Raw genomic sequence first — 13,398 nt, 5'->3', positions numbered from 1 at the left:
ATCATACATTTCAACCAACCTCCTTGGTTCAGTCATATAAGCATATAGCCCACTGACGATCGTACTATTGAATGAAATCATTTGTGTGAATTGACAACTTCCATCGCCATCCTGAGCGTCGATTACCGTCACGTGAGATCGCGATAAAGCCGTGTCGGCTGCCGTCGCGCCTCAACACGTCCCGAGGGGTCTAACATCATCTGTCGACCTCGCAATCATAGACTTATATGGTGGTCGTTGCTCAATGACATATTGGAGCCGGGAATCTACAAGGACATAAAATTTGCTATGCCCGCGTAAGTTTTTCTTGTGCCTTTCAACCCCAAATGAAGCCAGCATTGACCGACCGCGCACGTCTTTAGTGTTGGCGACCAGCACCGGGGCGGCCCAGCGTCCATCACGATGCCCAATTCAAGCGGGGGTCTCTCCGCCAACCCATTCGAAGAACCACAACGTCGCATCAGCGAATACACCGCACAGGAGATCGCGACATTGCAAGCACGTCTCGATAAGAAATTAGGGCCCGAATACATCTCATCTAGACCGGGTGCTTCGGGACAGCGCGTACACTATCTATCGGCTGATAAGTGTATCAACCTTGCAAACGAGGTGTTTGGCTTCAACGGGTGGTCGAGCTCGATCCAGAACATTCAGATTGACTTTGTATGGCTTCTTTCTGGTTTCCTCTCCGGCTGCTGCGCGGTCTTGGGTCAGATACTGATAAAGCTCGGATTGTTAAGGTCGAAGAAAGTCAGCATACCGGCAAAATCAGCCTTGGTCTGTCTGTGATAGTCAGGGTTACTTTGAGAGATGGCACATATCACGAGGTACGCGCATTGGACTGAAGATGCGTCGGCCAGACAATAGCTGCTAACGCAGTAGATGAACACTAGGACATTGGGTACGGCCACATTGAGAACTGCAAGGGAAAGGCAGCTGCGTTCGAGAAGGCAAAGAAAGAAGGAACCACAGATGCGCTGAAGCGTGCATTACGAAACTTTGGCAATGTGCTGGGCAACTGTATCTACGACAAGGACTATGTTTCGAAAGTCACCAAAGTGAAAGCTGCCCCCGTACGTGTGAAACCTTACGAAAGAACTCTCACGCCCACTGACTGCTTCCAATCAGGCACGATGGGACGTGGATGAGCTGCATCGCCACCCGGACTTTGTTCCAGTCAAGAAAGAACCCGCAAATCTCAAACCATTACCAGAGGACGATGATCTGCCGCCGCGTCCAGCGAGCATCGCACAACGGCCCAACTTCGACGATTCAATGGCTTTTGACGGCGACGGAGAGTTTGGAAGTACGCGGTGTTCTCGCACGTGCACTTAATCCCGAAGTGATCGCTAACCCTGTGTGTTAGGTGATCTTTTCGACGAAGCTGATTTCGGAGTCGGTGCAACGGGCAACCCAGACGAGGTGGTCCTAGGGCCCGAATCACAGCGGCCACAGCAACCGCCTACACCGCTTAACAATCATCAACGACCTTACGCTAATAACAATAACTACCGGGGACCGGCCAGACCTCACTCGGCTCTGGTAACGCCTTCCAAGCCACCAGCCCCTAAACAATACCCTACTCCACAGCCGTTCAATGGACACCCCAATGCCCCCGCAGCTGGCGATCAACAGAGGCCCGCGCCTACTCCGGGCCCCCGGCCAAACTTCCAGAATGGAAGAATGATCCCACCTCCAAATGTGCCCGCAGCCGCAGCCCCGGTAGCAACAGCAGCCGGGACTAACTATCAGATGTCTATTCCCATCAAACGTGAAGCCGGCGCGACAGGTACAACCGACTCCCTCCCACCGGGGACCCCGTCCGCCTCATTCTTCTCCGCGCGCGCCGTCGATCTCCTCCGAGACAATCCTCATGGCGGAATTCCCGCCGCGGCGCCGGTATTCGACCCGCATGCCGAAAGTCCTTCCATCCGCAAAACCGCCGGCTTCGATCACAGCACCAGCAAGCCCATCTCCAAACCCATGCTATCCGGGGGAGACAACGCATCGCCAGCTGCTGGCAGCACCGCCGTGCGTGACTTCATCAACCCCTCGCAGGACTTGCACCGGAAGATCGGCGCCCCCGGGGGCAATAATGTCGGCAGTCCCATGATGAACAGGGGTCCATCCACCTCATCCTACAGGCCTTTGACCCGTCCAAGCATTGATCCTCGGAATGCAGCGGCCACGGCTACTGCTGCGCCAAACCGTCCAGGGCCGCCCGGCGGAGGCAGCGGCGGTCCTCTTCCGGCTCAGAATGTCAACGGTAAACGGCCTCCCTTGTCGGATATGACGAATGCTCAGGCTTCAAGCGGCAGTGGGACTGCTCCAGTACCGGGGCCCGTGGATCCGAAGCGACCAAGGATGAACCAGAGTGGGGTGCCTCAAATACCACCTCAGCAGCAACCGCCACCTCAGCCCCAGCCCCAGAAGCAGTAGAAGTGGCCATGTTATTTATATACTCTATGGATCGAAAGAAGTTTCCTCATATTCATATTTCATCTTCGGACTAAGGGTCTTCATGGGGTCTGTTGGCGTTACAGGGACTAGGTATGGGAACGAAAATGAAATGACTGGTTCGATCAATAAGATCTGCTCGCTGGACGATTGAATTGATATTGGACCTACAAACACGTGTTTTTTTTTTTTTTTTCAACGAGCATGCGGGCTTTGCACATCTGTGAAGAAACAAGACATTCAAGGACTTGACGTAAGATGCGGCAGACTTAGAATAAAGGTGGCCTGCAGTACTCGCCGATTACACTCGTCCCGAAGGACTCAGAGCAGAGGATAACGTCATGTAATTGATCCCAGACGACTTCCAGTTCTGAGCTTGATGTTGAATCGAACGAGACTGACCTCATGTAGAAACGATGTCGTACTCGGGGTAGAGAGATGTTCAACTCAGAGGCTTGTCTAGCGCGGACGTTGCATACTTGGAGCCCTCCAATCCTCTCGAGGGCGCCTGGACTGCTGGAGGCTTATTCTGGAGCATCTTCGGTGCGTGAATGGACTTTTGTAATGCGGGGGAAGCGGCGGTTACGTCTGCCCGCAACAGAGCTGGTGATACTGGGCTCAGCCTGACTGGAGTAGTGGCGGGAGTGGTTGGACCGAATCGCCCAGCAAAGGACGGCACCACAACATCGCTAAGGACGGAGACGGAGTGCTCGCCTGTGTCGAGAGTCTGCGCTATCAAGGTTTCAGAATAAGCAAGACCGTTAGGAAAGAGGGACTCGAAGGGAAGTAACTACTTACCATCGAGAGGTCGAGTCCCACTCCTACCGGGTAGTTGATGATCTCCGAATAAATGTACTTGTTTTCCATTCAAAGTGGCCAACTCCCGTGTCTCATTCCTACCGGGTAGCAAATGACCCCCAATGAGATGACCGAAAATATTATGTGTCTCAGGCAGTCCGCGAAGTGTACATTCAGTGTTTGTGGTGTTGGATTTGCTGGTCGAAGGAGAGCGAGGGGCTGGATAAAACGGTGGCGCATCGGCCTTGAAGCGTGTCTGCACAGCAGGGCTGCGGGACTGAGACTTGTGTGCAAGAGGCGTCGAAGGGTGCTTCACACGAGCTGCGTTAGTCCGTACAGTAGCTAGCGGACTTTGGCAATAAGTCTTGTGACGTTCCGCGCAGTCACGGCAGTGTTGCAATTCACAACTGAGCTCCTCCTTTTCGCGTAGTTCGGATTTGAGCTGCTCCGTCTCTCGTGGCTCAGATGTAATCTTCTCCTTATCTGGTGGTTCAGATATAACCCCTTCTTTGCCCTCCTCGTGAAAGTCCTCGAACCATTCGCGGCCTGCAGCTGACAATGAAGTGCGCCGCAGGTCAACGCAAAGTCTATCCATACGTTGCTCCATCACCAGCTTATCACCGGCGGCCCCACGCCCAGCAACGGTGGTATCTTTGTTAAAAAGTGCTCTTTCAGTATCTGGGAATCTAGTTGGTGTGAAGGATATTTCACTCGAGGATGAATCTGGCGGAGCAGAAGACTGTGTACTACCCTGGCGGAAGACAAGTCCCGCTAAGTCATGACACGAGGGACTCATTACAACTGCAGAGGCAAGATCCTGTTGAGCCAGCTCATCCTTGGATGACGTAGGCCCATTGAGATCGAGAAGCTCACCACAAGCCACAGCCGGAAGTACTTTCTTCTTCTCGTCCTCCTGCAGAACCGAAGTTCCAGTCCCATTTGACCTCTTCGGCGTTGTTGGAGCCGTTGTGTTTGTGGTGGGCAGTTGCACGACTACTCTGCCCACAACCTCTTTTGTTACAGTCACATGGTTCCCTGACGCGCGATTGGCTCCGTTCGCTGACAAACATGAAGACTTGACATCTTCTGGAAACGCTGGCTCTCCTGAAATATGCTTTGTAGCCCGCTTCAACGGTGCTGACATATTCTTTAGAACTTGCGGCATCGGAGTGGAGCATATTTGTGCAGCAGCCTGTGATGGTGGAGACGTAATGGGAGGAGCTCTCGGTGGGTGTTCCTTGCCGAGATTTGAAGCAGTAGAAACAATCTTCAGTGTATCCTGCCTATGTGCTGTTCGGCTTGGGCTCAGCGCTGCAGAGGACATCCTTTGACTTTTTGAGGGTTTGATTTCGTTTGCGGACGAGAGCGCAGTCTTTTTAGAAGAGAATTGAATTGTTTTTATTGATGCAGAAGGTGCTCTTCTGCTCGGCTCTCGCGCTAAGTCCGCCTCCGAAGGCCAGTGCTTCTTAGAAGATGCTTGACTCGAGGGGTCGTAGGTTGCAGCTGAAGGCCTTTGAGTGAGAAGTTTAGGTGCTTGAACCTGAGGAGTAGCAGACTTTCCCGAAGGAGTCGGGGTAGGTCTAGTGGCGGAAGAAGGCTCCTGGTTTTGGCCAATATCAGCTCCGTGTGCAGGCTGCGGTGGACGAGGCAAAGTTTGACTTCGATTCTTCTGCGCGAGGGGTAACTGGCTTGGTGCCGAGCTGTCATCATCAGAAATTGTTCTCACAGCAGCAGGCCTCATTTTAGAAGTCCTCGCGTTGACCATCTCTTGAACAGCTGCCATAAAATCCTCAGGGGCACTGAGTTTTGTGGAATAGTCAACCCTGAAGACAGGCATCAGATGGGCTAGTGGGGAAAATGAAAAGATAACTTACATGGCCCTTCGAACTTTATGTGTCGGGTTAGGGACCGGCTTTCGAGTAACTAGAAAGACTTGATGAGCAATAGAGTATGGAGTGTGGCTGGATGACAAGGAGGTCTCACGTGTCTGCCTCTGGTCTACTTTGGAAATGTGATTTCCAATCTTCAAAACGCCTCCTTGACCGAGTACCCTGATACTGATGCTTCATGTGTAAGTTAAAGCTTTCTGACTTTGATTATTTGAGTCGGCTTACTCCGATATGCATGGCTTCTTCTGACGACCTCGAGTCCCTGCTACGCCACCACCCCGGCCACGACTCACACCTCCTCTCACTAGACCCATGTCGTAGGCTCTAGAGTTGGCCCTATTCACAAGCCCAAGACGATGGGTCTGGCCATCAAGAAGACTGTCAAGATCCTCCAGGTCGCCAGTGTCTCCAATGGTCTTGTGTATATCTTCAAAACTCCGTCAGAGACAAACAAAACGTGCTAAAGGAGAAGCAGATCCATAGAAAGGATGCTGGAGAATGCACTTACTGGCCCATTCAGCGAGTTGTGCCCGGTTTCTCTGCGCCATGAGCTGGGCTTCTGTTCCAGGCTTGTTGGACTCTCTGCATGCCTCGATATGTTCCAGCCTCACGTTGAAAGCTCGCTTTCTGTCATCGTGGGTTGAAATATATTCTCGCCTGGCGGTTCCGAGGTCGCTCTTCATGAAGGCTTTCATGTTAGTTGAAGGGAACTGAGTCAATAGGTGGTACTCGGTAGGTTCGCACAGCTTACCATTTGAAGCCTCTTCAGGCGCTCAGTAGCAGTTGGATCCATAGTCACTGGCGGTTGAAGGATTGACTAGATGCCACTCAGTAAGAAATCAAGGGGGAAATAAAGAGAGTGGGATTTGAAGCAACAGGGGCAGGATTAGGTCAATCCACAGAAAGCTGATTTACCGAGGGTCATGCGTGTGTTATAGACACGAGTCTCAGCAGAGAGAACTCACTGAAGACTTGACTGGGGCTAGAGAGAGGAGAAAAAGAATGAGAAGAGGTGACTTACGAGACCAGTACTTCATACATTCAAGTTTTCCGAGTGAGTTCAAAATGTACAACCTGTCTGTTCTTTGAAAGTTGAGAACGTTGGAACGAGAAGAAAGGGAAAGACAAGGCAAGAAAAGAAAGCTTGCAAAATGTGCAGAACCCAATGCTGATGGGGGGATGTGGTGTGGGGAAGGAAGGCAGGCAGGCAGTATGGAAATGGACAATTGCGTTACCATCATGCAAACGCCTACAACGTCGCAGAGCGAATCCAGTGAATGATGGCATGCTCTGGAAAAGTTGTGTCGCAAGCCCCTCCCATTACCTCCTCAGTTCTGTTTCTCGTTGTCTGAAAACCCTACTAGAAGGATGTTAGTAGTAAGCCATATGATGAATGCTAACCTATTTAGCACCCACAAGATTTCAAGGTAATATCTCGATATCTTCGTATACTTGAAACAAAGCAACTATTTTTTTATCCCCCTCGGGCTATCTCCTAGTGCTCATGGGCAGAGAGACTCTACTCGGTCATACACCATCCTTTATGTACATTATTGTGAACCAGAGAATTGGCTAAAGTCTATCACTTATAAGACATGGATTGAAGAAAAGGTTAAAGGCTGCAGGATCTAAGTCCCTGGGTAATACTCCGTCTAAGCACTACAGGTGCCTGCACCGCCTTCATCTATCAGAAAGGTAACGCTAATCAGCAGGGTAGATCTTAGCATTCGAAGAAGGGTCATGTACGTACTGCTTATCATCTTTGCGACCGCTTGCAGCAGACTTACTGCCATCACAACAACTCCGAAGACAATGCATAGATACGCGGGAATCTTTGCTGTGCGGGAGGCATTGCTGAGCTTGATGTAGCACAACGGAGGGAAAATATAGGCCAGTGCTGCTGCGCTCGTTGCGCCGATTAGCTCGAAGACTGCGCCCAGGTCGCAGGTAATCAAAGCCATGCCAACCGCAGCGACAACCAGCGCCGAGGTAAAGATCAAGTGCCGGTTCATATTGAAGGGTTCATCAGGAAAGTAATAAGTTGTCATAACTGATCGGCAGACGAATGCCTCTAGGGGGAGAGTTGTGAGCATGTTCAGCCCGAAGCATCTAGCAAAGTTAGTCTCACCGATTTCTTTCACATGAACGGTGAGAATATCACTTACAGCCGGGCTATATTGATCAGGAAGTTGTCCGACGGAAAATTGTTAAGCACATTGCCTTGAGTCTGAGAGCCAAAGAACAAGAACCCGGAAACACCCATGGCTAGGCAGGTCAAAAGAGAGACTGCTGTCGAGTAGTGTGTCACTTTCGCGAAACGATCCAGAGTCGGCTTTTTGAGTGAGCCATAGATGAGAAGGCTATTATGGTCTTCCAATTGTTAGTCCCAGAGTGGTGTAATGTGGAGGACGTTACCTACGGCAAACGAATGCTGAGCCCATTAGTACAATTTACCGTATCGAATATAGGACAGGTTCATACCAAATGAGATTACTCCGACAGCTTGAAAGAAGCCCGAATTGACAAACAGTAGACTTTTAACGTCGCCGCGCGACTCGGAAGGTACTCTAAAGCCCTGGGTGATCACGGCAATGACGATCACAACCATGCTGATCAAGGCTAACGCAGATGCCTTTGCTAGCTATCGAGATGTCAGAAATATTTAAGGAGTGCAGAAACGTGGAAAACCAAACCTTGGCAATGTCCCGGTACAGCGACAGCGGATATGAGATCCCCAGGACAAGAAGCACAATGATGGCTCGTCTGTCAGTCAAGAGCCACAGGAAGGACATGTCTCGCAGCGAGGGAAACAAGGCACCTAGGACATGCGGTATAGTATCCCCGACAATGATACAGAAGGCAATCATACCACCGAAAGCAAAAGCCCACTGAGCAACCGAGATTGCGACGAGCCCGCTTTTGCCGAAGCAATGCTGCATTGTTGCCTGGAATGAGTCTGCTCCGCTTAGCTTCGAATTGACAACTATAAGCCGGATGGTCCAATCCACCGCAACCGTAAGCCCAACGAGCAGCACTAGCCCCATAACTAATCCTGCCTGGCGCAGCGCATAAGGTTGTCCTATTATGCCGGCTCCTATGATGCTGTTGGCCATGTTCATGAAAGCCATGCGCATTCCACTCCTTGGACGAGCGTTCTCAAGATGCTCTTCCGGGAAGAATTCATCTGAAGTCGCAAGCGTGACACTTGGTGCCTCGATATCCGTCAACAAAGGAACCATCTGGCGCCGCCTACCCTCACCGCGACCGTAGTCCTCTTCTTCAAGCCATGATATATCGTCTGAATCGCGGGAGTCATGTTCTGAGCGACGCTCTTCTTCTGGTTCCTCCTCCAGGTCGAAACGAACGCGGTTCATGGTCCGAGGGGTGCGTCGCTGTCCTTCTGGGACCGGCTGGGATATAGAAGAGTGATGCGGCAGTCCGCTGCGGGTCGCGCTGACGGAATCTGCATGGTTTGTGGTTTCGTGGTCCTCAACGGATGAAAGAAGGGGCTGGGAATCCAGCCCCTTGGGGCTACCTTTGTCCGCCAGGAAATGATTTCCACCTTCATCCCTGGGCATCGCTGATTGTTGAACTCCTGAATTCGAGATTCCCAGATGCGGAGGATGTCTAGGGGCCAGATAATCAAATATGATCACGTGTTACTCTTATCGATAAGCGGTTCCAAAAATAGTGGGACTATCACAAGGCGAGGTAGCTACGTAACTAAAGGTCCCTAAGGTTGGAAGCACTGTCACTACTGTATCCTTGAGATGATGGTAATCAACCTGATGGTACAAAGCCTTGATCAAAATCTGTAATTACAGACTTCCACAACACAGACTGATTCTTAGTCGGTGCTCACATGGTGTGCATCTCCGTAGCTTTCTATTTTGGTCTCGCTTATCGTGTGTCTGGGGCCTCGGTAGCCTAGGCCCCGAGCTATTTGATGAACCTTAGAAGCAAAGAAACACTATGAGAAACCATTTTGAGAAGAAGATGCGCATCCTACATACCCATAGGTTCAGAGCTGAGAATAGTGTACCAATATCTCTCTGTAACCATGACACTAACTTAAATCAAATGGATCATACTACTACACTTTTGTCAGGGCTGCCCGCGTCCGCTATTAAATATACCGCCATGCTCCGAGTCCCATGCTCAACCACATCCAGTGCCTGCCTGTGCACCCAACTTCAGAATGCTCCACCTTGACGATCCTCACCAGGTGACACATAATGGAATTATATAACTTCCTAGGCAGTGCAGATTTTATTTCCACCAACAAAGATTTCAGCCTCCGAATGGATGTCTCCATGCTTATACAACCTCTTAGAAGAAATTCAAGTGTTGCACGCCGTACGGATCTAAAGCATCAGCTTGAAAGAGGAATGATTTGGGTTTCCGAAGCATCAGTGACCCGATTGAACCTACAGATCAGTGCTCATGACGCATCAGATGTCCTAGTCTCCGCTTTTGTGCCCGCCGCTGGGGAGATGCTACGCTATTCAAAGGTGCTTTGAGACGCCCACCCATCTGAGCCCGTTATGCTGCTAATACAGCACTCTCATTCGCAGCTCTGGAAAGAGTTGGGCTTAGTTCTTACGTTCAAGAGCTGCCAGTTTTGTGATCAGGAAAACCCTCCATTCTTCCAGTTATCTTTCGGAATCGAGAGATCACTTGCACAGCCTGTTATGTTGCCAATCGCAAACCGCAGAGTCCCAGTATCCGTACAGACACCGGGCAGCCTGATCCCTCCTCCGCATGTCGACACTGTGGCGGTCTCTGGGATCACCATAGCCCTGCATCTTATGCCCACAGATTTGAAGGTGCAACCACATTCTCGCGTGCCGATAATGCCTCATGTAAGCGAGGAGCTATATGAAGCGTTGGGTCCTGCATTTGAGAAGCCGGAGATGGACCTCACCTCTGAGTATGCACTACTGCATAATCGGGACATGCTTGAGAACTCTAACATGGAGGAATTCATGGAAGAACTTGAAGACCTAGATGATAGCCAAGATAGCACCCTCCGGTCAAGTGCTCCGGAGCAGCAGGCGCTACATGAACTGCTAAGCAAAGGCATCAGTCACTTATTCATTGACAGCAATTCCGAGCAAAGACAAATAATGCAAGGTACACATACTTTAGGACAATTGCCGAGCCTCTCAAAAATGGCGCCGTCGCTCTTCAGTCCTGGTTACCATACAGTAAGTCGTTTTGTCGAGTTGCTTATAATAGTGACGCCTTCTGATGACTTGGTAGTCGATGAGTCAACGTTCATCGCTGATAACATCGCTCGTCAAATCCATGAAGTCCATGTTGGATTTGCCAATGCATTTTCATCAAGATCTCACTAGTTCTTTGAAGGATATTTATATACCGGAGGACTTCCCATCGACGGCGCCAGACACACTGGACATCTTGAAGACGGCTTTTTGGACTCTTGCCCAAAAACAACTATATGAAGCAGAAGCATCACAGAAGTTGAGACCATGGGTGTCTTTGCCCATCCTTCCAACTAAGACACATGCCGATGAATCCTTGCTAGAGATTAATTCTATGGAAATGGATCCCGACTGGTATGATCATGCTCTCGAGCAGGTCGATTTGACATCTGACTACTACTTGGGCACAGAAGATCATTTGAAGCTCAGCAGCGAATCTCAGACACACTCTCACCACTCTCACCTACCAACCCAAATTGACTGTGTAAGCTCCGTCTATGAGAGCTGGTACGACTCAGCGAATGAAGACCAAGCAGCTGCAATGAGTCAACCTGGATTGGACAATTTGAGTTTGTCACCGTGGTCGAGTTCCCCAGGGCCCATAGCCGACCTGCCCGCCTTCGGAAGTGGTGATGACATGATATGTGAAAATCTGTGACTAAAGATCAGGAACTACGATATTTATGGGCATCGTCATCAGCATAATATATGATTGTCAGCTGATTAGCCGAGACGCAATGATGATCGTGGAGAAATAGCTCGGAGCATACAGCCTGAAGGAATTTACTCGAGGTTATCAAGTGATGTGGGTTATCGTCTACATACTTATATTATAGTCTGCAAAAAATCTGTCAGCTCTATTGTCGCTGTCGTATTTCGCTTGACAGGCTAGAACCCCTTGACGCATCCCTACTATAACCCATTACATCATCGGGAGCACCGGGGTAAATCAATGATAATCGAGTATATCGTGCATCTAATCTGGTCCGATGTGGTAAAAAATACTTGAGGCATCTGAACACTGCCAAACGCTTTGGAGTCTTCGAAGGCCTCGGCTGAGGCGCACGGTCCCCTGATTGAGGAATTGATGGCCACCATCTCACCCAAGGAGGAGCGAAGGCGTGATTGCAGGACGAGGAGCAACAAGGGAATAAGGTTGAGTCTTGTATGAGCCGACATGATGGCCAACATGGATTGGTGTTGACCTAGTTGTGAATCCTTTGTCGCCAACCACCAAACAGTTGCGATACTCGGCTTATCATCGACATTGGAAAAAAAAGTGATCTGAACTCCAGGACACGGGGCTTTCAAGTCACGCGGATTTTGCCCAGAGAAGGTAGATGCCGATTCGAAGACGAGGTCTGATCCATAGCATTCTCTTCGGACAAAGCCTTGGCATGGTTGGAAGATTGCCACATCTTCACTTCAGAGACTTGTGCCAGACTAGAGAGTGGGGAAGCATCAAACGCTATGATAAATCTCTGATCCAGCGGCCTCGACTTGGGGAATGAATGGGTTTGATACTCAGCAAGCGTGTCCTCGATTCGCCAGCCTTGGAGTTTGCGGAAGCAGGCAATCACGCAGCCGGTACGATGCTGTACCATATATCAATTAGCCAAGCCTGAAGGATGTTCTGAGTAAGCCTTACTTTTCCCTTGTTGCAGTGGATAAGGACAGGGTGATTGGCCTTGTCGAGCATGATCTCCAGTATTTGACATATGACATAGTCTGGAGATTTAATTGCAGGGTCCTTGTTGGGTTCGACAAGGATACGGATGTGCGCGATCCCCGTCTCCTTCAAGAAGCTCATGTGCTCCGGAGTGTAAGGCTCATCTACCAAAGTGCTAATGACTGGTCAGTAAGGATCAGACACATACAAGTGGTCCACATACACAATGGTCCTAAGGCCTAGCCTTCTGAGTGCAGAAAAACTCCACGGTTGCGGAAAAGCAGAACGGTAGACTCCGCTGACGACCTCTCCAAAGTTCTCAGGCAAATCAGACTGCATGAAATCATTTCCCATCGACGAAGCCCTGCGACGCACTGATTCTGCTCAAGTTAGGTTGAGTTCAAGAAGACGATGGCATGGTGAATATGATAGGGATCGTCACCGAGGACCACAGATGACTTACCATAAACACTCTGAAGAGAGCTGTTGGAGCTCTGCATGGTTAACGGTGAAGTCATTGTGATAAGCTGCCAGCTCCTCGTCGCTGGCTGGCTTAATGTCTTGAGAAACGAATGAATGGAAAGCTCAGGAAGCACTAAAAACTGATACGATGCCAGTGCGATGCTTAGAGTGGAAATAAAGACACAAACCAATCCAAGGATAGGTTCTCATGCAAGATCTGACCAGACTGCGACGAAGCGAGATCTGCGAAGTGAGAGAGGTTGGCGGTAGACTAGATGGGTCTAGCCCACAAGGTTCAAGCCATCACCGTACTAGAAAACCGAGACATGATGACCAGTATAGAGACCGAGTTCAATCGAGTCAGAAATTGGCTGGAAGACAGAGATTGTGGTGGTTGAAGGAAGAGAGCACCTTCATGCGCAAAAGTAAACAAGGAAAGAGACAAGAGTAAGGGTGGTGCGACTACAGGTACAGGGCGGTGAGCCAAGGAAAACGAAAATGTCATCAGGAAAAAAGCCGTGTGTGAATCACACCATCAATTTCTTGAGGTAAGAAGCACATGTGGCGAGCCACCAAGTGCTGTGTAGTGAACCTAGAGAAGGGCAAGATGGGAAACTCTGAGGGGCAGTGGAGTGGAAGGGTCTGCTCGATTATGTACAATGCTGGCTACCTACATTTGACTAGTTGCCTGTTCCTCCGGACATATGGAAGGATGACATGTCTCAGGATCTTATCCCAACCCCAGAAAATTGGGTCATTACTCCTAGAAACCTGCGAAGCTGATCTATCACTCCGTCGGACAACTCTGACTGGTGCTATGCTTGGCGAGAACCGTGGTTCTCGGCGATATTGGTCCGAACACCACCGATCCAAGAATCCATAATGGAGCAACAAAGAA

The 13,398-nt window shown here is 50.1% G+C and overlaps 4 protein-coding genes across 4 annotated transcripts; 2 read left to right on the top strand and 2 right to left on the bottom strand.

The window, feature by feature from the left end:
- The first annotated feature begins 7 nt into the window (after window positions 1–7).
- Window positions 8–2,632, top strand: BP01DRAFT_341327 (RAD52 DNA repair protein RADC). Its single transcript, XM_025573440.1, has 6 exons — window positions 8–296; window positions 363–663; window positions 741–827; window positions 894–1,073; window positions 1,129–1,306; window positions 1,367–2,632. Exons 1-6 carry the CDS (start codon window positions 289–291, stop codon window positions 2,437–2,439), a joined length of 1,827 nt encoding a protein of 608 aa, XP_025431153.1. The 5' UTR covers window positions 8–288; the 3' UTR covers window positions 2,440–2,632.
- A 3,948-nt stretch (window positions 2,633–6,580) lies between these two features.
- On the bottom strand, window positions 6,581–8,737 carry BP01DRAFT_341324 (putative amino acid transporter). Its single transcript, XM_025573439.1, has 6 exons — window positions 7,838–8,737; window positions 7,626–7,785; window positions 7,564–7,575; window positions 7,310–7,514; window positions 6,895–7,253; window positions 6,581–6,828 (listed from the first exon to the last, which is right to left on the bottom strand). The coding sequence occupies exons 1-6, from the start codon at window positions 8,720–8,722 to the stop codon at window positions 6,797–6,799; spliced, it is 1,653 nt and encodes a 550-aa protein (XP_025431152.1). The 5' UTR covers window positions 8,723–8,737; the 3' UTR covers window positions 6,581–6,796.
- Window positions 8,738–9,379: 642 nt separating this feature from the next.
- BP01DRAFT_423699 (uncharacterized protein) lies at window positions 9,380–11,070 on the top strand (the record flags this gene model as incomplete). The annotated part of the gene is made up of 3 exons (XM_025579636.1): window positions 9,380–9,655; window positions 9,719–10,351; window positions 10,407–11,070. The coding sequence occupies 3 exons, from the start codon at window positions 9,380–9,382 to the stop codon at window positions 11,025–11,027; spliced, it is 1,530 nt and encodes a 509-aa protein (XP_025431151.1). The 3' UTR covers window positions 11,028–11,070.
- A 606-nt stretch (window positions 11,071–11,676) lies between these two features.
- Window positions 11,677–12,556, bottom strand: yphA (tyrosine phosphatase family protein; the record flags this gene model as incomplete). The annotated part of the gene is made up of 4 exons (XM_025571862.1): window positions 11,677–11,964; window positions 12,018–12,213; window positions 12,262–12,418; window positions 12,502–12,556. 4 exons carry the CDS (start codon window positions 12,554–12,556, stop codon window positions 11,677–11,679), a joined length of 696 nt encoding a protein of 231 aa, XP_025431150.1.
- Window positions 12,557–13,398: the final 842 nt, after the last annotated feature.

Source organism: Aspergillus saccharolyticus (assembly GCF_003184585.1).
Source record: "Aspergillus saccharolyticus JOP 1030-1 unplaced genomic scaffold BP01scaffold_16, whole genome shotgun sequence".
In the NCBI taxonomy this organism is placed as follows: Eukaryota; Fungi; Ascomycota; class Eurotiomycetes; order Eurotiales; family Aspergillaceae; genus Aspergillus; species Aspergillus saccharolyticus.
The sequence above is the reverse complement of the archived record's forward strand: the minus strand, read 5'-3'. Positions and strand labels throughout refer to the sequence as shown.

Excerpts from the sequence above, each read along its gene's own strand:
- BP01DRAFT_341327 (XM_025573440.1), top strand. Across the intron at positions 828-893 it reads GAGATGGCACATATCACGAG|GACATTGGGTACGGCCACAT; the intron begins GTACGCGCATTG and ends GATGAACACTAG. Across the intron at positions 1,307-1,366 it reads CGGCGACGGAGAGTTTGGAA|GTGATCTTTTCGACGAAGCT; the intron begins GTACGCGGTGTT and ends CCTGTGTGTTAG.
- BP01DRAFT_341324 (XM_025573439.1), bottom strand. The coding sequence starts at position 8,722 with ATGCCCAGGGATGAAGGTGGAAATCATTTCCTGGCGGACAAAGGTAGC. Across the intron at positions 7,786-7,837 it reads TGTACCGGGACATTGCCAAG|CTAGCAAAGGCATCTGCGTT; the intron begins GTTTGGTTTTCC and ends ACATCTCGATAG. Across the intron at positions 6,829-6,894 it reads GGTCGCAAAGATGATAAGCA|ATGAAGGCGGTGCAGGCACC; the intron begins GTACGTACATGA and ends CCTTTCTGATAG.